This window comes from Drosophila arizonae, chromosome 2 (genome assembly GCF_054131065.1).
Source record: "Drosophila arizonae isolate 15081-1271.41 chromosome 2, UAZ_ARI_1.0, whole genome shotgun sequence".
Taxonomy (NCBI): domain Eukaryota; kingdom Metazoa; phylum Arthropoda; class Insecta; order Diptera; family Drosophilidae; genus Drosophila; species Drosophila arizonae.
Window position 1 is genome coordinate 9702365 of NC_142922.1, and position 21329 is coordinate 9723693.

Sequence of the window (21329 nt, forward strand, 5' to 3'; positions counted from 1 at the left end):
GCATACAACTAAAAACTTTATTGTATATTTTTACTATACAAAAAATACTGCTGAAATCGTTTACAATATGATCTAAGCAAAACTGACCGATTCCTCTCAGTTGCTGTTTGCAGATATATAATTCCTGTTTCATTTTTTTTTTTTTTTTTTTTTGTTTTTTGTTGTTTTTTTTTTTATGTGTGTGCTTTCATATTTTTAAGTAACTTTGCGCCACATTTGATTTAAGTAAATTCTGGCTGTTGCCCTTGTTCTTGGATTCGTGGAGCTGACAACTACGACCGCCACGACGATCGTCCAACAACTCCCGCGAATCGGGTTTTAGTTGTTGGGCTCCTGCTTGTATTGTTATTGCCGATTGTTGACGCCCTCAGGATTGTGCAGACTGACGCCGGGCACACTGCCCATGCTGTGCTCCATGTTTTTAACAACCACATAGTTTGTCATGTGACTGATGGCCTCGTCCTGCAGCCGTTCCGGCCAACGGCGCATATAGGACTTAATGAAGTCGGCGAACGCGTCCACCTTATCGGGCGTTGTCTTGTGTGTGTCCACGATGTTTTTTACAATGTCCACGAATTTGTCATAATCTTCGTGGGACTTTTTGATTTTATTATAGTTGGGCACGCCGCCATTGGTATTGCCACCTGGACCGGTGCCACTGGCGCCGGCGGTATTCTGCATCTGCTGCTCCATATTGCTGTCGGCGAGCCGCGCCGAGGCAGCCGCCGCCACAGCTGCCACCGCCGCCGATGAGGCCATAAAATTATCCACATTGCCCGCATTCGGCGGCGGCTGGGAGTGGTCCATAAAGTGGCGATGCATGCCATACTCCGTTCTGCAAGCAAACGCCAATTAATACTCTTACAATAAATATGTGCTGAGGACTAGCTTCTTACTTGTAGAACCCCTCCGTATTGTTGCTATTGAACTCTTGCTGAGACATTGGATTTTTCCAAACTGGTGACTCGGATGTCGATGGTAAGCTGCTGGCATTCGAGGAGCTCGTCATGCGTTTGTCTCTGCGGATAGATTTGAATTAGCCAAGTGGCATATTGATTGTCTTTGGCTGTGGCACTCACTTGTAACCCGTGTGTGCAGCCAAACTCTTGAAAACATCATCCACTTGGCTGTAGAACTTCCACGTGCTAATAATGCCCGTTGTCTCAAATGTCTTTTGCTCCTGTCTGTAACGCTGTGTTAGATTATTGACCTTAAAGTGTACTTCTAGCGCGGTAACGGGTACGCCAAGACCCGTTAGCTGTAAAAATACGAATAGGGGAGGAATAGACATTAACAAAGGAACTAATGCATACAACATAGAAGCAGATAATTGTATAATTGTAGTAAATTTGTCCATTACTCACTTGCTTTGCCATAGCCACATAAAGGTGTCCATTTCGTTTGATTGTGCGCAATTCATAGGCGCAAACTTTCCATAGTTTAATTAGCTCTAATACTCCACTATCCTCCCATTGTCGGCGCTTTTTGTTGAATTTTTCATACTAGCCAGAGAGAGTTGAGTCAGGATTAAATATAATCTGAATCTACACATTTAGCATACTCACAGGCATTTCACATGGGTCTCACTCGCCACAAACAGTTGCCCAACAAAATTTGGCTGCGAATCGGAGCTGGACATGGAGCACGCTAATCAATATGGAAACATAATTGCACCTCAGAACCGCACCTGAAATATTCAAATCCATTAATATGGATTGACATTTATTTATAAAGTGCATCATTAGATTTATATCATAGTGCTATGCATCTTAAGTTCATTTATTTCGGGGGGTTTATGGAAATGTAACTAATAAGTCTCTTATTCATTTTCAAATTACTTATTTCTCGGTTTTTGATACAGTTCTTCCATCATGTATTTCTTCAGTTATTAAAATTTCGAGAAATCAACATTTTTTATTCATAATTTATTCTCATTATTTACAAATATTTGCATGCAAATATTTAAGCTCGTAATATTTAATTTATTGACAGGATTTGCATATTTTAAAAGCAGTGAATCACATTTTGAGTCGAATCTATTTTGTCCAATGATATTCAAACCAGAGGGTAGTAAAAATGATTTGCCTTTGGCCTTAATGAGGAAACGTAGTCTCTAAAGTATTTGCACCCGTGCTTCTGTTAACATATGTTTACTTTAAGCGCTCGCACCTGATAGCACACAATTATTTTTATTGATAAATGATTAAGAATGGTTTTACATTTTGCCCGACTGCAAATAATGCATTTTATACTATGTATATGTAACTATGAAGCTAAGCAAGCGGTTAATATAATTTCATGGAATAATTGACGGCACCTGTTTGAGTGATAATGATTATGGCTCTAATAATGTATTTTAAATAATTATGTTTATATAGTTTTTGGCACATGAAAACACAAAAATCTGGCAGCTCTCCACATTTGTGCACACACACATGCATAAACACTCACGCATGTGTTGCACATAATTAAGAGTATTAGATTATCATTAAGCTGTACACCGGCACATAATCACACACTCACACACACTCACATGCTAAGCTTAAGCTGGTAAACAAAAGATGAAGCGCAAGGTGTTAATGCACGCGTAGCGGGCACGAGACAACAAATAAGTAGAAGCTAACGCGACGGCAACTCAAATTGTACTGAAGCGGTATTTCAAGTATACAAAAGCTGCGGCCAAATGAAGATGCTACAGCAACAGCAGCGACAACAACAACAGCAGCGGCAGCAAGAATGACGACGTTGTCGACGTTGCCGCTACATTGGCACTTGCTGGGCCGCAGTTGATGGGGCCAACAGCAGCAGCAGCTGAAACAACAACAACAACAATACGAATATTTTGTTGTTGCCCGTTGGGGCAAGAGATGGTTACTTTTCTTGAATACACACACGCGTACAACTACAACCGTTTTTTCCCTTTGCAAAGAATGAAGATACAGATACACACACACACACGCACAGGTACATACTTTTCCTTCGATTACGGCAATCGTAAGTTCAATGCTCATGAGCCGAGCATGAGCAGCAGCTGGTCGCGCAAACAGTGTTACAAATACAACAAGCACAACACACCAAATCCAAAACTTAATAATAAGTTAAATAATTTAATTTTAATTATGTTCAAGAACACACACACGAAAAACGTAGTTAGCAGTTCAGCTCGAGATATTTACCAACACTAATGATGGCAAGACACAACACGGCCATAATGATGTTCTACAAGCGAGACAGCAATAGCGCGCGCAACATGGTGTGAGCAGTGCAGCTAGTATGACAAGAAACTGCGCGGCGTTGCCACCCCGATTGTGTTTTGTGCAAAATATTCAAAATAACGTTTGTGTGCATGTGCATGCTGAAATGTGCCAAGTTTAATTTCAATGACGAACACAATATGCCAATCAACCTAGTACGCTGTTATCATATGTACGTATATAGAACAGCTACGCCCACAGCAAACTCAATGAGTAATGATTTTTGCGATGCGCTCTAGCTTGATTCCAGTCATGAGCATGACCACGTAATTTATCTTAAGCGCGCCAGTCTGCGGCAGCAATAGCTACAGCGGCAGCTCGTTAAGGCGAGCAAAGCAAACGCATTATCATCATCATCAACTGCGACTGTGGCAACCTTTTGTGTACTCCCCCTCCCAGGCACTAACACTATGATGGGCAACTGCTATTGTTGGCGCGCATACAAGCACACACACACACACGCACATTCGTATGCGACGTACGGCAGTCATCATCATTAGGTTGGATGCCGTGCCGCTCCCCTGACTGCCTGCCTGCCTAGCACATATACTAAATGCGAACGTCATTAGCGTCGGCTAAATAACAAAAAATGATAATGTTGCTCTTTCGTTTAGTTGTCCTCGTCATCAGTGTTGGTAATCATCATTAGATTGCACATAGAATGAACTTTAGCCGCGTAGTACGCTTACCACAACAGGCAACTGGTGGATGAGCCATTGACATAGTATTTTGAATGGCAACTCAGCACAAAAACAAAGAGCTGTCAATGGTTCTGTTCATGATGCGAGCGAACGATTTCGTTCGTCAGCGGAGTTCGTCATCAATGAATCTAATGGATTGGATAAAGTTGTAATTACAACAATTAATTTGATTAGGGTTTCATTATTTTAGAAATTTAAGAAATAATATATTTAATGCAAAAAATATAACATGAATGTATCTAAACACTACAATGTATACTTAGCCAAAATGTCACCCAGAAATAACTGCCGAGCTAGAACCCAGCCTGCATTACGTGCTTCCAGTTACTCGGCAGAGAGGCTAAAGGGTGATCCTGGAATGTGTTGCTCACCCCACTTGACCACCAGAGTGTAGTCGCCCGGCTCCCTCACCTGGTACGCGACACGGTATACATGCCGCCCCAGATGCTTGACCAGCACCTCATCACATGGTCCCTGCGGTCCCAGTATGCCCACAAAGAGCATATTACTGCCGGCAGAGCTGGCATCCACCGTGAACTCGTTCCGCTCGAGCAGATTGACATGGGTCAGACCCAGGCCCCGACTCTGAACTTTGCTGGCATCGGATTCGAAGTGGGGCACTGCATAGCATACATTAGAAATGTGAACACTGGAATATATGGGACACTTACTTGATGGCTTGCTGGCGGCATGTTCGTTCCCATCCTCAATTGGTGTCGCCGCTCCAGCTATGGTGACTATAATGTAGGGCGACTTGGGCAGCGGCACGGAATTGCACTTGATGTGCACCTTATAGAGGCCCGCCTGCGTCAGCTGGCATTCCACCTGAAAGCGTTCCGGATCCAGCTGCGTCAGCTGCAGTGGCGCTCCGTGCTGTCCGCTGGGTGTCTCGAGGCGCACATCGAAGTTGCCCTTCACCCCATTGCGCTTGATGACGAAGCTAATCGTGGAATTGACGCGCACCGCGCCGCTGGGCAAATGCAGCAACTGCACCTTGCCCGCGTCGGTCAGCTCGGGCGCTACATAGACATGCGGCGGCTCTGTTGGATACGCATCTGTGGTGGATTTATAAATAGCGATACGTATGTATATGTTTACTTCCGCATGTGCAACACTCACCCGCATCGGGCGTGCGCTGGTATCGACCGAAAATACAACAACTCTCCGTACTGCTGCTGACATCGCCGACATCGGCCAGCCCCTGGGGCTGCCCCGCGGCGCCCGCTGCGCTCGTATTCAAGCGAATCTCCTGCGACACTCGGAACATGCCGCCAAACACGCTCGCAAGAATTTACACGATGCGATTCCAACTAATCTAGCAAATTGCCTTTTCAATAAACTCTGTAAATTCTTCCTCTTTTTCTCCAATTTACGAGCGCTCCCTGACGTGGCGTTGTCTGCGCCGCTGCTATTCCTTGGCCAGACTGAAGATCTGCTGCTGTGCAGTGCCTTCCTCTCTCTCTCTCTCTCTCTCTCTCTCTCGCTCTCTCTCTCTTAAACACTCGAAAATGCTCTTGAGAATTTCTCAATATTTTCCATTCACAGCTATAGAAACACGCGCCAAAATGCAAATCTGAATGATGTTTCTTCGTTTCTCAGTTTGATCCGAGATGGCATTTTGCCAAGCGAAAGCATATGAAATATATAGAAATGCGATCTACAATTTATTTATTTTAATTTGCGTAGTGCGTCCAATAGGTAGACGAAAGATTCGCGAGACTATGTTTTATTTTTCTTTTCTTACATATATATTCATATCAAATACAAAATATGTTATTTTAGGCTCAATTCGTTTTCTAGTCTGGAATGAATTGTAAATAAAGAAAAATTGGACTATTTACTTTTATAATGCACAAGCTAGGGAAAGTCTAGAAAAACAATATGTTATATCAACAAAGTTCTCAATTATTCTACTTAGGGTCATTAAGTAGATAAAATGTTAATAACAGTCTATTATATTTATATTTTTACTATTTCTATTTTTAGTGTCTTATATAGAATAAATAAATAAAATATAAGATAATATATTCAATTTTCGAATTTCGAAATACAAAATATCACTGAAGGCCGAGTTCTAACATTTCATACATTTTACATTCCTATTGTTACATTAATTTACAGGTTTATATTGTCTTTTCTTAAGGTACATTTGTAGATCTATTTATTTTGTTCATGACCCTCAATAATGAAATGGCTCGCACACAAACAAATTTAGTTAAATAAAAACGTAAAATTTTTAATAATTATTATTTTGAATTCAATTTGTTAATTTCGGCAATACAAACATGTTTCATTGGTCTAGACCACAATTACTGCACATTACTTATACTCTAAATGTAATTTCTCCCGTACGGCCAATGCTATGCGACGCAGTTAATTAAAATTTTAAAATATTAACAAATTCATAACCAAACACCATTACAGTTGTAGACATACATACATATATATAGATAAATACATATATATACACACATATACAGATACGTATGCATGTATATTGCTTTTTTTGCTGGCAACTATTGAGTGATTTAGCCAGAGCCAGGCTCCTCTGCGACCACCAAATTGAAATAGATCCTCGATCTTGTCTGTTGATTTGAATGGGGTTTTTGATTTTATATACTATATATGGAGACTGCACCTCGCTTCTATCCCAACTGCTTCACCAGTCCTCTTCTAGGCCAATGTTCACGTAGCCCCCGTTATATCATAGCCACATTGCAAATAGTGATACAAATTTGGAAAGGTCGTGATATCTGTATTGCTCAAATGACCAAACTGGAAGAGCAATGAATATATCTAGAGTCGAAGAGAGAGGATCGTTAAAGAGAAGTTCGAAATAAGTGAGTGAAGGAAAATGGGGGAGGGAAAAGTATATCAGTCTTATCTATCGGTTAATATCTGGCTACGACTATCAGACTATATTGAAAAGGGGTAGTCAGGTAGTGGGGTACTTTCGAAAATCTATGCAGCATGCAGAAGGATATTTCGTCAAGTATTCTTCAACAGGAGTCGATATAACTAAGTGCGTCTGTCTGTCTCGTCATCTGTCCGTCCGTGGGAAGTCAGAGATCTCATAAACCAAGAGAACTAGAAACTTTAAAGGGCGATCTGTAAATGCATATTCCAATATACCATAGGTAGGAGCCCATTCCTGTCAAGATATCTCCTAATCAAGCACTCCCGACCAGAACTCCCCCACTTTCATATAGAATTGTAAAGCTTACGCTCTCTGTAATTTTTAGATTCTTTATAGCCTCGGTGCGCATCTGCTGCCAGGTATTCCGCAAGCGCTCCTCAGCCTCGGATACATAGCCGGGTGCCCAGTTCTCCTTCAGACGGAAGAGATTCAGGCGATGCTTCTCGCGCGCCAGGCGAGGCTGAATCAAACGTTTGCGCTTGCTGCGAGAATTCAGCATTTGCTCCTGTTTCGCCTTCTTTTCCTCGATCTGGAGGCGCATCTTACGTGCGAGATCCTCGCGCTTCTTGCTGGCCGCCGTCTCCTGGAAAATGGACACCAGATTGGTCTGGCCAAAGAATTTGCCGTAGTAGTTGATTCGACTGGGATCTGGTGGTGGCATGATGCGACGAAAGTTCCCCATGTGGCTCTCCTCCCAGGCAATTTGCTGAGCCAGGGAGTCGGCCTCCGGCTCTGGTGACTGCTCCTTGTTCGTCGGACTGCCTTCCTTGTTGGACAAGACCTTGGTGGCACCTGCCACAAGGCGTGAGCGTTGCACGCTGCAAAGATGGAATAAGGAGGCGGTCAGGTTTAGCCATCAAGAGATCTTGATCTGCTGTAGCATCTACTCACTCGCTCTTGGACTTGAGCAGGCGCTGCTTGACGCGTTTGCGATCCTCCCGCAAAATCTGCCTCTTATCCGCCAGCACTGTGCTGACCAGAGATAAGGTGTCCCTGATGAGTGGCCTCTTGACCTCACGATCGACCTGCTCGTTGGTGTGAAAGCTGGGCGAATGATTCACCTCCAGTATGTACGGCTTCAGCTTCCAGTCCACCAGAATGTCGAAGCCGAGTATCTCGAAGCAGGCCTGTATGGTATCGTGGCCCGGAAAGCAGGCATGGTAGTTGTGCTTAAGCACCGGCCACGCGCTCAGCACGGTCTTGATGATGACGTCGTCCACATTCGACCAGAACTCACCCACGTCATAGTTGTGCCTGGTCATCCAATTGTTAATGGCGCTCAGCTTCCGTTTGCTGCCGCAATCGTCATTGTCGCACAGATCGTACTGGGAGTTGCGTTTGTTCACCGAGTAGTTGGTCAGATGCATGTACAGATCGTGGGCATTGCCCGGAGTGGGCTCCACATATTTGTTGGTGGCAAACCGTGCCAGGCCCTCATTGTAGACGTAAAGCCGTAATGGGTCCACGGACGTAATCAGTGTGTAAACGCGCAAATCGAATTTGTAGCCATCGATGAGCAGCGGCTGGAGAGGTGACAGAGAGAGAGAGAGAGAGAGAGAGAGAGAGAGAGAGAGAGAGAGAGAGAGAGAGAAAGAGAGAGAGAGAGAGAGGAGAGAGTATGAGTTATAGGGGATTATAGGTGGACATTGAGTGAAAAATACATACTCGATGTATATAGGTCTGACAGATGAGGCGCTCGTTGGGACCAATGGTCTTCAGATCGTTGGTCAACCAAATGCCGCGGCCCTGAGCGCCCGAATCCGGTTTCAAAATGAACGTACGCTTGTGATTCTGAGCATAGTGCATTGCGTCGCCGTAACTGAGAAACAGAAATTAATTATGGCATAGACGAATGAAAATACCCGAGCAACTATAACTTACTCAGCGGGTAACATCCAGGTTTTTGGAAATATTTTGTAGTCGTGTGGATACAGTTTGAGCATGCGATTTAGATTACGTGAGAGCAGGTCCTTGCGACATATTTCGATCATGCCCGGAAAGTGATTGATCTGCTGAAAGCGTTTCATGTTCTTGAAGAGCTCGACGCCGGGAAACGAATCAGACCACAGTATATTCCACAATTTCGACTCCTTGACCAATTTATAACCCAAAGATTTGGAGATGCGACCGATCATCGCGTAACGCGAATTGGATACACAAATTGCGCTCTTTGAATCACTGATCGGAGTAGGGAGAATGGAATAGAAAAGTTTGCCAAGCCCATGGAATGAGGGATCTCACCTAACTTTGAGAACTTCCTCGCGTCGTGGAGAGTTATCTGTTCGGGCTGTGCAGGCCACACGAAAGCGCAAATTGTTCAGATCTATATAGCCCTCAACTGGCGCCTCGTCATTCAAGCCGATTGTCTTGACCGGCTGAAATCCTTGTCCGCCCTTCAGGCGTGGCTCTGCCGGCGCGCTTGCCTTCCTCTTACTCTGTTTGATCTTGGGCGGGGAGGGGCGGCGACGCGGCGAGCACTCCTCTTTCAGGGGGCCCGCCAGCTGGGACCATTCCAATTCAATGACTGGGGCCACGCATTTGGACTCGGACAAGGCCATTTCCACGCCACGTATGACTGGGGTGCGCAGGCCCCGTTGCTCTCGATCCTTACGTATTTTCTCTTTTGAGAAATTGCGCAGCTCCTGAATTCTTTTGTAAAACTTGGAATTTTTCAAATTCATAGTGTTTGTCAATTGGAAAAAACAAATTGAGCTATCCTGTGTTCTATTTAAAACGAAAATTATAAACAAAGTACAGTCAAATGTATTTGTTATTGACGCAAGCACAAATGACCGAATTGACGGTAGAATCAAAACACTTAGCTAACGCAGCCCCAACGGACTACGAACTACGGACTACGGACTACGGCATGTGTCTAATACTAACAAATTGACATTAAAGGCAAGGGAATATTTTGGTCTTCTAATTTCAATTGCGCCTACGATTGATCGATTTATGATTAATTCTTGAATATGATCATATGTATATGGTATTATGTCTTAACGGGTATATTTTGGACTTACCAAATTTTGATTTTTTTTTTTTCTTTTTCTTTTTTTAACTACTGCAATTTGTTTTCTAACTTCTTTTCCATTACTTTTTTCTTGTTTCTTCTATTCCTTTCTATTTTCGCTTCGCTTCTCTTTATTTCTTCAATTTACATCTAGTTTTTTTATTTTTTATTCTTTCGTTTTATCTCTTTTCTTCTTCCCCTTTCCTCTTTTCTTTAGTCCTAATCCTTATAATATATTCCCAAAATAAATCAATTTTGAAAATAAATTTTTTTATATTTTTTATTTTTAGATACTTGACTCAAAACAGCCGGACTAAAATGTGTATATAAACAGTGTGGAGCTAGTATAATGTATAAAATGTTATAGAAAAAATGTTCACATTTGTGACGTATATAAATATAATCAAGCATCTACAAAATATTTGACACTAACAATTTACCAAGTGGGATTTTAAGATTGTATTGTCGATATTTTCTTTACAATAATACCTCTTAATAATAGGTAATGTTTTAAAAGAGTATATTTGTTTCCCCTATCCGTTTAACGTTATACCACAGAAGAGTATTTTGCAGGCGCTGCTGCTCGACTATATAGTATTCCAAGGATAGAAACTTACGCAATTAACAAGCTCAATTTGGTACAAAAGTGTTTATATTGGTTAAGGTTACATGTTTTAATAATGTTTTGGTATGCATTGTTATGGGCAAAAGTTTATATACATATGTATTTACATATATCAATAATAACAGAAGTCATATAAAAGGTATAAAAATAAAATATAATAAGAATGTATATTGGAGTGCTACTTGTGAATGTTCATATTTAAGATTCAGAGCTAAAGGTCTTGAAGCATCTGACAACCTCGTCCATGGAGGGTCTGTCCTGCGGATTGGATGCAGCACACTTGAGGCCGACTTCTATGGCACACAAGCACTTGTCCAGCTCATCGCCCATGGGCGTGACCAGATGCTTGTCGAAGAGATCCAGGCGATTCTGTTGCGGCTGCAGGCATTTGGCCTTGACGTATTTGAGCAAGTTTTGTTGATCATTTTGGAGCGTGCACTCGGCCATGAGGCGGCCAGTGAACACCTCGAGCAGGACAACGCCAAAGCTATAGATGTCCACGCCAGTGCTTAGCTTCTTGGATGTGAGAAACTCGGGCGGCAAGTAGATGCGGGTGCCAAAGACCTGCCGTACTTCTATGACCGCATCGATGGACTTGGGACCCTCGCGTGCCAGGCCAAAGTCGCCAATCTTGGGCTGCAGGCACTGATCCAACAATATATTCGCGGGCTTGATGTCGCCATGGATGAGCGGCTTGCTGCGTGCCGTGTGCAAAAAGTAGATGCCTCTGTGAGGGAAATAAATATTGAGATTAATTAAGTAAACATAAAGTGAGGGTCAATCTACTTGGCTGTGCCCAGGGCTATGCAGAGGCGCTGCTGCCAGGTCAACGGCGCGAAAGGCTGCTTCGACTTGTGCACTCTGAGTCGCGAATCCAGCGATCCGCCCTTCATCAGCTGATAAACGAGGCAGGGCTTCTCCCCGTTGATGCTGTACCCATAGAGCGCTAGAATATTGTCATGTCGTATGGTATTCAGATACTTCAGCTCATTGTAGCTCTGCTGTAGGTGTACTTGGGTCTTGTCATTGTGCTTGTGGATGTAGTTCATCGCCTTAATGGCCACTTCGAGCTGTTTCCATTCGCCCTTGAAGACCTCACCGAAGCCTCCGTTGCCCAATTTGTTCTCTGGCCGCCAGTTTTCGGTGGCTATCACAAGCTCCTCATAGTCGATTTCCAACAAGGATTGAGCAGCGCGCTGCACGCTGCTCACGCGAATATCGCCCGGAGATTCGAGGCTATTGCTATTCATATTGCTGTCGTCTGTGACGCCTGACGACGAGGCATACGGTGGTCCATTATTGATCTTGGAGCTTGTGCTGGGCGGTGCACGCAGCTCACTGATTGTGGGCATGCTGCGCGGAATGTATTTATGGAATTTGTCATCAACGTGATCCTTGATAATGCGCATGGCATTGTGCAGTTTCATTCTGCAAAAGCAATTTAGATTAGTGAGAAGAGACTCAATAGCAAGGCTGATCCTTACTTGTGGAAGAGCGCAAACAGATTGTAGACCGTGTGATTGTATTGCCCGCCCCAGATGTTCAGGAACTCCATTGAGGGGGAGCGGCCGCGTGTGCTCTGGTTGCGTATGTGCTGCACATCACTGGGATACAGTTTCACAAAGGCGGCCAGCTGCTGCCACACGTCCAGAGAGTCCAAGTGCTCGCACAGCTCCTGTCGCACAGGCTCCGGCAATAGTCTTATTGGCACTGAGTTGTCCTCGCGGCCCGATCTCGTTGGGCTTTCACTGGCTCTGCCTTCCGCTGCCGCGTTCATCTTGCCACAACGACTGCACTCTGCGGTATCTTGGTTGAGTCATGCAAGTTTTTAGTCAATTTTACATATATAATCATATGTGGCTGGACAAACAGGGCAATTTTATTGATATAACTTGTTGAACTGGAAAAATCCCAACTGGAGGCATGCACAATAAAGCTGGAGTTGCCAGACTTCAACCATTTGCTGCAGATCAATGCAGTTCTCATACTCGTTACTTTTGGCAATTACTTAACGGCACAAAGTCACAGTTGCCACACCTGTCAAAGCCCACATAATAAAATTTAAAATAAAACTACAAAATATTCAATTAGATAGCATTTTTGTTGCTTTGTACAAATATTTGTTTTTATATTTCTATTACATCAGTTTTTGCATAAATAAATAGCTCAGAAGTAACAAAATTATTCGTTACCATATTAATCAATATATCGATAATCGCCGATAGACTCATATCAAAAGTAGATGAAATAGCTTTCCATTTCCTTTTAAACTCCGATTCAAATCCAGCCTAATCAAAGCCGTTAAGAACAGCATTCACTTACAGCAACGCACCCAGGACTTACATTTCAAAACAAAAAATGGACTGATCCAATTATTTGGATGTAAATATATTCAAAGCGAAACATTTGGAATTTCTTTTAGATACAAGAGTTTGCACTTCTTCAAAATTACCCCATCGTTTACAATAAGACAAATACATGAAAGACAAATAATGAAATCTGCAGTCTCTTTGCTGCGTAACAGGCTCGGATTTGCTCGTTTGCATGCAAAGGCCTCATCATTGGAGCGCTTCGGACTGGAGCATCTGAGAGGCAATCCGTTAGAGCAAATCAAATCCGCCTACAACAGCGACTTCTACATTCCAAAATGCCGCTTTATGCAATATGTACGTGCTGGCGACACCGACAAGCGCCTCGGCATGGTGTCCGAAAATGGCTCCAAAATGATTGAATTGTCCGGCAAAACGTGTGCCGCGCCAGACATGCTCAGCTTTATACACCAGAAATATTGTATGAAAAGTCTGATGGAAAGTGCCAAATATATGGATGTCGAGGATGTCAAGCCCGACCTGCGCCTCCTGCCGCCCATTGATTCGCCAGGTAAAATAATTGGCGTCGGTTGCAACTACTATGACAGCTGCAACGAGCGCAACATTAAAGTGCCCAAGACACCAGAGTTCTTTGTTAAATTCGGCACCTCCATTACGGGTGCCCTCGATAATATCCGTGCCCATCAAATAGCCAAGGTAGGTTTATCACAAATTACTTAATATGCTCTAATTAAATATCTCTCATTCGCCCATTTGCAGCGCATCGATTATGGCTGCGAGCTAGCCGTGGTAATTGGCAAGAAATGCCGCCACGTCTCGCGTGTCGCCGCTATGAGCTGTGTTTTTGGTTATATGATTGCCCAGGATATTAACGCCCGTGACTGGAATGTATTTCTCGGTGGCCAAACCATGTTAGGTAAGTCGTTGGACACGTTCTGTCCACTGGGGCCAATCATCGTCCATAAGAGTCACGTACCCGATGTCAATAATCTGTGGATCAAGACGATTGTCAATGGTGAGGAGCGTCAGTGCGGTAACACAAAGAATATGATCTTCAAAATAGACTACCTCATACATAGATTATCCCAGTAAGTCAACCGAAGGCTATTGATATTCCAGTGCAATTAACATTCGATTCCATTTAGATTTATGACGCTCTGTCCGGGCGACATTATTTTAACCGGTACACCTGCCGGCGCTGGGGCTTATCGCAATCCGTCAAGCTATCTGAAGCCCGGCGATATGGTCGAGAGTGAAATACAAAAGCTGGGAAAAATGAGAAATAAAGTCGTAAATCCTTATTTTTAAATTATGGGAAACAGTGTGAAATAAAGTCGTAAACCCTTAAGTTCAAATTACATAGTCACATTAGATTTCAGTTTACAGGCCTCTTCTATATTTGTAATTTGTATAATTGAATCTAAAACAAAATCTGACAATCTGTTTTAAAGAGTGCATTTTTTTTTTTTGGGTTATAATTAAAACAAATCGGAGATAAACTAAACGGTCGACGTTATGGGGAACATAGTTTACAAATACATCAGACCGCTTGCAGCGGCGTGCGCCATCAAAGTATTTGCTGCCTGCTGTGTCTCGAGCATGAGGCGAGTCTCCTTCATCCAATCGTTGGCCACTTCGCGAGGAGCGCCTTGCAGCAGGTTTAAGTATTTAAGCGCCTGCAGGAAATCACCACGGTCCACATGGTACCTATCAAATATCAAAGCAGATAGTTTAGATTATAGATTCCATTAGATAATTTGCTCTTTGGCTCACCTGGCTCTATTCAATATGTCATAGGTGTCCAATTTGCTATAATCAAAAGGCTTGTTCTCTAGCTCATCGCTCGAAACTGGATTATCTGGCCGTAAAATGAAAAGGGATTGCAGAAATGAGAGGAAATAAATGGGTATGCTTCCTCCATTCTCTGGCACCATTGCTAGACGTCGCGCAATGCGTTCAACGTTCAGGAACCGCTCACGTAGCGCATCCTCCGGGAATACGCCACGCTCCTGAGCCTCCTTTGGCATGTTCTCCAGCACAGCAATTACCAATTCGTCGCCCTCTGAGAGACAATTGTGAGTCATGAAATAACAAAGTCGATCAAATCCATTATCAATTCCACTTACCAGCCACCTTGGCAATTGCATTGATCTCGTTCTTGAGTGGCCTCAGCTTATCCTTGTAGTGGACACCGGGCGTGGCAGTGCGTACAGAAGCCCAGAGGGCTTGGCAGGCAGCCCATAAAGCTTGCGCTTGGTTAGCAGAACGCTCAGTTTCAGCGCGTTCTATGATCAAGATTAAAAATGATCATTAATATTAAGCAAAAATCAACTTTTCATATGAATATAAATTGTTAGCTTGAGGAATATACCTGCGAACTTGTCCTCTATTTCTACGCAAGCAGCATTTATATGAGAGCAATACATTTAAAATATTAAAATGCTAGCCAAGATCATTTTAAGGTAAAAAATAAATAACTGCTAAAAAAAACATATACCCGATTGACACATAAAGCTTATGCATAATATAATATAAATACGAGTCTATCTACCTAAACCCCATTTCAATAGCTTACGTACCAGCCAGTGCAGCATCCATTCCGCGTAGCTTGCCAAGCATAGCAGCCAGTTGGAGCTTGTAGTTGGCCTTTTCAGCAGCCAATTTATCGTCCATTTCACGCTGGAAAGCGCGAGTCAAATCGCTTTCTCGCTGCGCAACGATGTCCTTAATATGATCTGTATGGGCTTCGGTTTGTTTCTTCAGCTGCAAACGCAGTTGCTTGTCCGCTTCGGCATGGATTTGGAATATTTTCTTTTGATTTTCCACCGCTAGCTTGCGCTTCTCAGCCTCCAAGTGGTAGTCGAGCTGAGCACGCAAAGCCTCCGAGCTATTGTCGCCGCGCAACGAATCAATGGCACGCTTCAAGCGCAATTCGCCGTCGGTTTGCAGGCGCTGCAGCTCCTTTTGGTAGGCCACCACATGCGAATAGGCATGCAGTATGAACAAATCCAGATCCTCTTTCGATAGGTTCAACTTCTTCTCAGCCAGATTGATGCCAGGGAAAATCGACTCGATTTCATCAATAAAATAGTTACGTGCCTGTTCTACACTACGCCAATATTTATCTGACACGCTTGCTGTGTCCTTCTGTCGGTACAGCTCATCCTTGACTTTATTTATATGCGCCACAAGTTTCTGAATCTTGTCTCGCACTTGCTCCACCTTCTCCTGGTTTTTCGCATTGGCCGCCTTACTCAATGCGATTTGACAGCGCTCTGAAATGAAAACGCATCAAATGGTTTTATTTCTTGCTTTTGTTGTCGATCCACACTCACCAATCTTTTCCTGTGCCTCGCGAGCCGCACGCTCTGCCACCTGTACGGCCGAGTCTCTTGCACTTGCTCGGTTCTTGAGTGTTGCCCACAGCGAGTTCTCCCCATGCTCCACTGCCTTGTCGACCACGCGACGAACATCATCGTTGAAACTGTAAATATTTATTTATAATATAAATAATATATAAATATAAATATTTATTTATAAATACGCACCACTTAAGAACTCCAATAGCAGAATTGTACTCCTTGATTGCCAACTGGGCCGACAGCTCGATGGCCTTCTCCAGCTCCACGACTTCGTGTGGCAATGGTTGAGGTTGAGGCGCAGCTGGTTTTGGCGGTGGCGGTGTTACGTCCGACTTGGTGGCAATTTTTGTTTCCTTCTGGGCAGCTGGCTGAGCTGGAGCAGCAGCAGATTTCAGTTTATCTGTTTTCTGTACCGCGGTTTCGTTTGGTTTCGATGCAGCCTGCACGGGGGGATCCTTTTTGCCGCCAAAGAATCCGGTTACTTTATTGGAAGCGGAGCTAACCGTATCCGAAACACTAGTAAAGGTCGATTTTATACTATCGATTTGGTCGTTAACACTTTTGGTGATTCCCTGGAATGGCGGCTCTTCCTGCAGTGCCACTTTGATCACCGCTTCGGCACCGGGCACATTCTTCTCAACCATCTTGCGGAAATCATTGTCGTACCTGCAATTACAAACACACGTGCACAAATTAACCTGACAGGCCAAGGAATCTGATTGGAGACTCACTTGGAATAGGTGATGACGCCGCCGACTGCAGCCAGTGGGCTCAATAGAACCATCACTTTGCCGAAGCCTGCTTCGCGTGCATTGGGAGGCGGGGGCAGGCTGCCTCTCTGCCGTTGCCGTTGGTGCTGATGCTGTTCCTGCTGTTGTTGATTTTGCTGTTGTCCATTACCACTGTGACTTCTGTTGTTATTACTGCTGTATTGTCTGCTGCTGGTTTGAGGAAGCGTGCGCTAAAAAGATATAATTGAACGATTCTAATTGGCAACGGGAAACACATATCAATGGTCAACAAATGCGGCCTTGCTGGAATTTTGGACATTTTTTGCATTTGGTAGATGACATAACACACAAGCACTCTTGTATATTTTTGCAATTGGCTTTGTTTGTGGGCGATTGCGGGGCGATCGGGTGGCACCGACGTCACAGACACGATTGATTTTCACATGATTTTAGTCACATTTATTACCTGCATCGCACTCTTGCACTCAATTGCTGCTAGTCTGTACATGATGTAGCCACAGAATTTCGTTAATTTACTTCGATGGTGCGTACCGCAGACTCTAACCGGCGGCGAGAATAATTTTCCTGCCCAATTTCTCTCCAACGACAAATACTGGCTAGCTCGCTGGCCGTCGACGTTATATGCACGTTTACAAAAGAATGGCAAACGATTGCTGCCAGCCTTTTCCATTCGTGCAGTAATGGATAGCCGTTGATGCGTGTAAGTAGTATTAAATCAACATAAATTTCTAACTTTAATTTGACTCAATTTTATACTATTTTACAAATATTAATCTAAATTCAATGTAAATGATGTATAAAAAACTGTGTTTTAAAATGAGCGCACTGCGTCGCCGTAAAGTGTGAATGCCTAATACCAAGCATGTGTTACTCTCGAACAGCTGAGCCAGAGGCTGTTACGCGACAGCGTTCCATAAGAAAATTTGGACATTATTTTGATCAATCAAAGAGAATACAGAAATGCTACGTTCGCTGGTTGCAGGTGGTAAGTTGAACAGATGCATAAGCATGTAATAATTGCGTGATCATTAATTATATGATTTCAACAGCAATGCGCAGTGTCTGCCGCGCCCAGCCGGCATTAGCGCTGCAGCAAACCCAACGGAACTTTTTTGGTCATTTGATTGCTGCGTCTTCTCCTGCTCAGAACAAAATAAGTTTACTACCTGCTCGCAGCCTAACACCGACGTTATTACAGCCAGCTGTGCTTGACGCATTTCCCGCTCGCAGCGTGACGAAGTTCTCACTCATCAAGGGCAAACGCAAGTCGGTGAAGGCGGTGCTAAAACGCTTCAAGCGCCTGGATTGGGGTGCCTGGATTCGTACACACTCTGGTCGCCATAAGAAGATGTTTAAGAAGTCCCCAGAGCTGCGCCGTCGTCTACGTCAACATGTCTTTACAAATGCCACACAGAGCTGGCTGCTGGACAAGATGGTGACGAGCTACTGGCGACGGCCTAAGCATTATATCGACGACCCATATTCTCCGTACCACAAACGCGATGAATACTTCGCAACCAAATCGAAAACATTTAAAGTGTAGTTGCTAAATGATTTAATAACATGTTTTTAACATTTGTTTACTTTACATAACATTGAATAACAACAATTAATTTGGCTTGCATGGAGCCACCACTTGGTTGGTCATCGTGCCCAGTCCAACGATTTCTGTCTTGATGACATCTCCAGCTTTCAGATACTCGGGTGGGCTGCGATACATGCCCACACCTTTTGGTGTGCCTGTCAAAATGATGTCGCCCGGCAGCAGTGTAATGGACCTGTCACGGATTAGCCATTAAATGATTAAATCTCATGAGGATTAGTCATGTTTGCTGAGCTACTCACTGAGTTAGTCTGTTGATGACATCATCTATTTTGTGGATCATATCGCCAGTATTGCCATTTTGCTTCTCGACGCCATTGATCCACGTCTTCAATGGCAAATCGTACACATCCTTAATTAAGCTCTTATGCACCACGGCAGGGCCAAGGGGACAGAAGGTGTCCATAGATTTGCCCAATAGAAATTGGCCCCCATTGCGCTCCTTTTGCCAGTCCCGAGCCGAGATGTCTTGGGCGATGGTGTAGCCAAACACATAGTCGAACGCTTCCTCCTTGGGCACTAGGCGGGCGACCTTGCCAATGACGACCACTAGTTCCACTTCCCAGTCAATTTTCTGATAAGATAATATAAATCAGAAAATATATGGCATAATCATAATCATATGTTGTACCACATACATTTGTCACTTCGTGCGCTATCACATCATCAGTTGGCCCCACCAACGTATTGTTGTATTTGCTGAAGAACATCGGCGACTTGGGGGCCGGCTTGTTCTGCTCGTCGCAGTGGTCTTGATAATTGAGGCCAATGCAAATGATTTTGCCTGGATCGCTCAATGGAGGCAGTAACGTGACGTCATCGTTCAGTGGAAGTTTCGGCTGTTTTTCAGCCTTTTTGGCGAGCTCGGCCAGATTCGGGTTTTGCGCAATCAAATTCTTGAGATCACAGGGCACGCCTTCGACGCCGCTTAGCTCAACCACAGACTTGTGATCGTCGGTCAAAAGACCGAGGCGCTTGGCGAGATCACCCTTACGCAAATATTGCACGAAACGCATTCTAGCAGACAACATTTATGACTGTTCGTTCGATCACCAGCTCCACTTGTAAGAACGAAATACGTACAACGAAAACGGCTGATTACCCAACACTGTCAGTTTAACAGTTTGACATTCTCAGAATGGAATTTTTGTCCAGAGAGATTGAGATGGGCGCGTGTCGTGTTTGCACGACAGCACGAAAGCCGTAAATCGAATATGTACGAGTTCATTGCATAAAATCACTAGTGATAATATGTATAAGCACTGTTCTTTGGTCAGTGGTATAAGCCAGATATTCTTACTTGCCCCAATAAAATATTAAATTTCTTGTTAATGTCAAATAAAAGTAATATATTTTTTCAATGGCAGCACCGAACTTGAACGCATACAGCGCAGCCTATAACATAGTTTTTGGATTCATTAATAACTTAGACCAATTTTGTACACTCCTAAAAAGCTTCCTATTCGCTACCAGCAGTTGCTGTTTTGCTATTGCCAGAGCTGCCAAATTTTTCTGATAATTCGTATTTCCAGCGCATATAGGCGACGCGCATGCGATCCCAAACGTTATCGACGGAGTCCATGGCCGGGCGCACATCTAATAAAGCAAAGCGGTAATCCTTGTCAACCAGGCCGCCATCATAGTAGTCAATGACATAGCGCACATCCTTGCCGCAACGGTCCACAATCCAATCGTGACGATCGAAAGGCAACTCATAACTAGAAGTGAACAATACTTTAAAATATTTATAGAGATAATCGTCTTTGGCTGTTTACCCAAGCCAGCTGCGGAAGCGTGCACGTGGACTGAAATCTTTGGCCTTGCCACCGAAACTCTTCAAGCGTGGATTGCCGCACTCCTTTGCATGTAGCGCCTCCCATTTAAGTACCTCCTGCCAGGCCTGCTCGTTGTTGGCGTTGTGAATGCGTATTATGTCGCCCATATCCTTCTGGGAGACATCCTCATTTTTCCAGCGCCAGCCCTTGCGCAACATTGCATTCCAGAACATCTGTTGGCTTGGATATTGCCAAAATTGTACGCTCCCATCCTCGGTCACCTTTGGTATGGTCGAAGTCTGACGATCTGTGGGCAGAGGAAAGGGTTGATCGGGTGCCGGCTGTTGGTTCGCTGGGGGCATCATATTCAATGGATTGACATCGCTATTGTCGTGCTGAACAGGGCACTCAGATGCCTGCATTTTAGGATGTGGCGGCACAGCAGAGGCCGACTCATTGCCGCCCTGTTTCTGATGCATGGGACATTCGGGCGGCGGTACTTTGCCAGCATTGGCCATATGCTTGCCATGCTCGGCTGGCATCGTCTTGACGCCCTCCATTTGGACCCTGGACAGCGCTGAGTTCCCCATATTTATTGATTTACTTCAAATTGTTGCTAGAATAAAAAAATTACTTTAACTGTGTCACGCGTAAATCTTTTGAATTCTCCGTTGCGTAACGCCGCACAAATCATATTGTGGCCGAAATACACAGTTGGAAAAGCTATAACTTACATGTATTTATGTTTAGGATGCGTTACAAAAACTTGCAATATTAAAATACTAATTGTCGTGCACTTTTAATTGATATTCTTCCAATACATTGTGAGCTCTCCAACAAATGTCTTGAAATGCAGCGAGGTTACGCACAGGGCTGCCACAACATCTAAAAAAAAGTATATTTTCTGGACTCGCAAAGTGACCAGGACGTAGAAACTGAATAAAATAATGAATTCAATTTGACGAAAAAATCACTGGTCCATATATAAAAAACTAGT

At 43.8% G+C, this 21329-nt stretch overlaps 9 protein-coding genes and 1 long non-coding RNA gene across 15 annotated transcripts; 3 read left to right on the forward strand and 7 right to left on the reverse strand.

Annotated features, from left to right (window-relative positions):
* Window positions 1-127: 127 nt before the first annotated feature.
* LOC108620814 (uncharacterized) lies at window positions 128-3221 on the reverse strand. Of its 4 annotated transcripts, none has more exons than XM_089461693.1 (6): window positions 3138-3221; window positions 1566-1687; window positions 1365-1502; window positions 1080-1258; window positions 897-1019; window positions 128-835 (listed from the first exon to the last, which is right to left on the reverse strand). In XM_089461693.1, exons 2-6 carry the CDS (start codon window positions 1569-1571, stop codon window positions 346-348), a joined length of 936 nt encoding a protein of 311 aa, XP_089317819.1. In that variant the 5' UTR covers window positions 1572-1687; window positions 3138-3221; the 3' UTR covers window positions 128-345. The 4 variants fall into 4 exon arrangements, with proteins under 4 accessions (XP_089317819.1, XP_017873271.1, XP_017873272.1 ...); XM_018017782.2 differs by having other exon boundaries at window positions 2973-3173; XM_018017783.2 differs by lacking the exon at window positions 3138-3221 and adding an exon at window positions 2534-2670.
* Window positions 3222-4131: 910 nt separating this feature from the next.
* Window positions 4132-5791, reverse strand: LOC108620815 (filamin-B). 2 transcript variants are annotated; one of them, XM_018017786.2, is made up of 3 exons: window positions 5075-5592; window positions 4627-5010; window positions 4132-4575 (listed from the first exon to the last, which is right to left on the reverse strand). In XM_018017786.2, the coding sequence occupies exons 1-3, from the start codon at window positions 5220-5222 to the stop codon at window positions 4280-4282; spliced, it is 828 nt and encodes a 275-aa protein (XP_017873275.1). In that variant the 5' UTR covers window positions 5223-5592; the 3' UTR covers window positions 4132-4279. The 2 variants fall into 2 exon arrangements, with proteins under 2 accessions (XP_017873275.1, XP_017873273.1); XM_018017784.2 differs by having other exon boundaries at window positions 4132-5010; window positions 5075-5791.
* A 374-nt stretch (window positions 5792-6165) lies between these two features.
* On the reverse strand, window positions 6166-10229 carry TTLL6B (Tubulin tyrosine ligase-like 6B). Its single transcript, XM_018017779.2, has 7 exons — window positions 9896-10229; window positions 9114-9596; window positions 8754-9050; window positions 8538-8691; window positions 7764-8395; window positions 7180-7690; window positions 6166-6751 (listed from the first exon to the last, which is right to left on the reverse strand). Exons 2-7 carry the CDS (start codon window positions 9551-9553, stop codon window positions 6641-6643), a joined length of 2145 nt encoding a protein of 714 aa, XP_017873268.1. The 5' UTR covers window positions 9554-9596; window positions 9896-10229; the 3' UTR covers window positions 6166-6640.
* A 16-nt stretch (window positions 10230-10245) lies between these two features.
* On the forward strand, window positions 10246-10620 carry LOC149270278 (uncharacterized). Its single transcript, XR_016268462.1, has 2 exons — window positions 10246-10387; window positions 10444-10620. It is a non-coding gene; the product is annotated as an uncharacterized LOC149270278 (long non-coding RNA).
* Window positions 10520-12455, reverse strand: pll (serine/threonine-protein kinase pelle). The gene is made up of 3 exons (XM_018017790.2): window positions 11995-12455; window positions 11297-11938; window positions 10520-11237 (listed from the first exon to the last, which is right to left on the reverse strand). The coding sequence occupies exons 1-3, from the start codon at window positions 12285-12287 to the stop codon at window positions 10709-10711; spliced, it is 1464 nt and encodes a 487-aa protein (XP_017873279.1). The 5' UTR covers window positions 12288-12455; the 3' UTR covers window positions 10520-10708.
* A 75-nt stretch (window positions 12456-12530) lies between these two features.
* Window positions 12531-14198, forward strand: LOC108620821 (oxaloacetate tautomerase Fahd2a, mitochondrial). Its single transcript, XM_018017791.2, has 3 exons — window positions 12531-13536; window positions 13600-13928; window positions 13986-14198. The coding sequence occupies exons 1-3, from the start codon at window positions 13003-13005 to the stop codon at window positions 14146-14148; spliced, it is 1026 nt and encodes a 341-aa protein (XP_017873280.1). The 5' UTR covers window positions 12531-13002; the 3' UTR covers window positions 14149-14198.
* A 15-nt stretch (window positions 14199-14213) lies between these two features.
* Window positions 14214-17756, reverse strand: Mitofilin (inner membrane mitochondrial protein mitofilin). Of its 2 annotated transcripts, XM_089461688.1 has the most exons (9): window positions 17400-17756; window positions 16934-17163; window positions 16389-16868; window positions 16176-16324; window positions 15420-16115; window positions 15212-15232; window positions 14967-15125; window positions 14614-14902; window positions 14214-14547 (listed from the first exon to the last, which is right to left on the reverse strand). In XM_089461688.1, the coding sequence occupies exons 1-9, from the start codon at window positions 17622-17624 to the stop codon at window positions 14370-14372; spliced, it is 2427 nt and encodes an 808-aa protein (XP_089317814.1). In that variant the 5' UTR covers window positions 17625-17756; the 3' UTR covers window positions 14214-14369. The 2 variants fall into 2 exon arrangements, with proteins under 2 accessions (XP_089317814.1, XP_089317815.1); XM_089461689.1 differs by lacking the exon at window positions 15212-15232 and having other exon boundaries at window positions 17400-17754.
* A 22-nt stretch (window positions 17757-17778) lies between these two features.
* On the forward strand, window positions 17779-18619 carry mRpL35 (mitochondrial ribosomal protein L35). Its single transcript, XM_018017794.2, has 2 exons — window positions 17779-17939; window positions 18004-18619. Exons 1-2 carry the CDS (start codon window positions 17915-17917, stop codon window positions 18495-18497), a joined length of 519 nt encoding a protein of 172 aa, XP_017873283.1. The 5' UTR covers window positions 17779-17914; the 3' UTR covers window positions 18498-18619.
* On the reverse strand, window positions 18493-19680 carry LOC108620822 (oxaloacetate tautomerase fahd2, mitochondrial). Its single transcript, XM_018017792.2, has 3 exons — window positions 19196-19680; window positions 18800-19131; window positions 18493-18732 (listed from the first exon to the last, which is right to left on the reverse strand). Exons 1-3 carry the CDS (start codon window positions 19586-19588, stop codon window positions 18564-18566), a joined length of 894 nt encoding a protein of 297 aa, XP_017873281.1. The 5' UTR covers window positions 19589-19680; the 3' UTR covers window positions 18493-18563.
* Window positions 19681-19878: 198 nt separating this feature from the next.
* On the reverse strand, window positions 19879-21258 carry Cchl (Cytochrome c heme lyase). Its single transcript, XM_018007217.2, has 3 exons — window positions 21067-21258; window positions 20333-20948; window positions 19879-20275 (listed from the first exon to the last, which is right to left on the reverse strand). The coding sequence occupies exons 2-3, from the start codon at window positions 20920-20922 to the stop codon at window positions 20017-20019; spliced, it is 849 nt and encodes a 282-aa protein (XP_017862706.1). The 5' UTR covers window positions 20923-20948; window positions 21067-21258; the 3' UTR covers window positions 19879-20016.
* Between the last annotated feature and the right edge of the window lie 71 nt (window positions 21259-21329).

Coding starts and splice junctions, on each gene's coding strand:
- LOC108620821 (XM_018017791.2), top strand. CDS start 13,003: ATGAAATCTGCAGTCTCTTTGCTGCGTAACAGGCTCGGATTTGCTCGT. Junction 13,537..13,599: donor GTGCCCATCAAATAGCCAAG/GTAGGTTTATCA, acceptor GCCCATTTGCAG/CGCATCGATTATGGCTGCGA. Junction 13,929..13,985: donor CTCATACATAGATTATCCCA/GTAAGTCAACCG, acceptor GATTCCATTTAG/ATTTATGACGCTCTGTCCGG.
- Cchl (XM_018007217.2), bottom strand. CDS start 20,922: ATGGGGAACTCAGCGCTGTCCAGGGTCCAAATGGAGGGCGTCAAGACG. Junction 20,276..20,332: donor CGCTTCCGCAGCTGGCTTGG/GTAAACAGCCAA, acceptor GTTCACTTCTAG/TTATGAGTTGCCTTTCGATC.
- LOC108620815 (XM_018017784.2), bottom strand. CDS start 5,222: ATGTTCCGAGTGTCGCAGGAGATTCGCTTGAATACGAGCGCAGCGGGC. Junction 5,011..5,074: donor CCAGCGCACGCCCGATGCGG/GTGAGTGTTGCA, acceptor AATCCACCACAG/ATGCGTATCCAACAGAGCCG.
- Mitofilin (XM_089461688.1), bottom strand. CDS start 17,624: ATGGAAAAGGCTGGCAGCAATCGTTTGCCATTCTTTTGTAAACGTGCA. Junction 17,164..17,399: donor AGTGCAAGAGTGCGATGCAG/GTAATAAATGTG, acceptor ATATCTTTTTAG/CGCACGCTTCCTCAAACCAG. Junction 14,548..14,613: donor GACATATTGAATAGAGCCAG/GTGAGCCAAAGA, acceptor GATATTTGATAG/GTACCATGTGGACCGTGGTG.
- LOC108620814 (XM_089461693.1), bottom strand. Junction 1,259..1,364: donor ATGTGGCTATGGCAAAGCAA/GTGAGTAATGGA, acceptor GTATTTTTACAG/CTAACGGGTCTTGGCGTACC. Junction 1,020..1,079: donor GCTGCACACACGGGTTACAA/GTGAGTGCCACA, acceptor ATCTATCCGCAG/AGACAAACGCATGACGAGCT.
- pll (XM_018017790.2), bottom strand. CDS start 12,287: ATGAACGCGGCAGCGGAAGGCAGAGCCAGTGAAAGCCCAACGAGATCG. Junction 11,939..11,994: donor CTGTTTGCGCTCTTCCACAA/GTAAGGATCAGC, acceptor TTGCTTTTGCAG/AATGAAACTGCACAATGCCA. Junction 11,238..11,296: donor ATAGCCCTGGGCACAGCCAA/GTAGATTGACCC, acceptor TTTCCCTCACAG/AGGCATCTACTTTTTGCACA.
- LOC108620822 (XM_018017792.2), bottom strand. CDS start 19,588: ATGTTGTCTGCTAGAATGCGTTTCGTGCAATATTTGCGTAAGGGTGAT. Junction 19,132..19,195: donor TAGCGCACGAAGTGACAAAT/GTATGTGGTACA, acceptor TTATCTTATCAG/AAAATTGACTGGGAAGTGGA. Junction 18,733..18,799: donor GTCATCAACAGACTAACTCA/GTGAGTAGCTCA, acceptor AATCCGTGACAG/GTCCATTACACTGCTGCCGG.
- TTLL6B (XM_018017779.2), bottom strand. CDS start 9,553: ATGAATTTGAAAAATTCCAAGTTTTACAAAAGAATTCAGGAGCTGCGC. Junction 8,396..8,537: donor GTCAGACCTATATACATCGA/GTATGTATTTTT, acceptor TCACCTCTCCAG/CCGCTGCTCATCGATGGCTA. Junction 6,752..7,179: donor ATCTAAAAATTACAGAGAGC/GTAAGCTTTACA, acceptor CTTCGACTCTAG/ATATATTCATTGCTCTTCCA.
- mRpL35 (XM_018017794.2), top strand. CDS start 17,915: ATGCTACGTTCGCTGGTTGCAGGTG. Junction 17,940..18,003: donor ACGTTCGCTGGTTGCAGGTG/GTAAGTTGAACA, acceptor TGATTTCAACAG/CAATGCGCAGTGTCTGCCGC.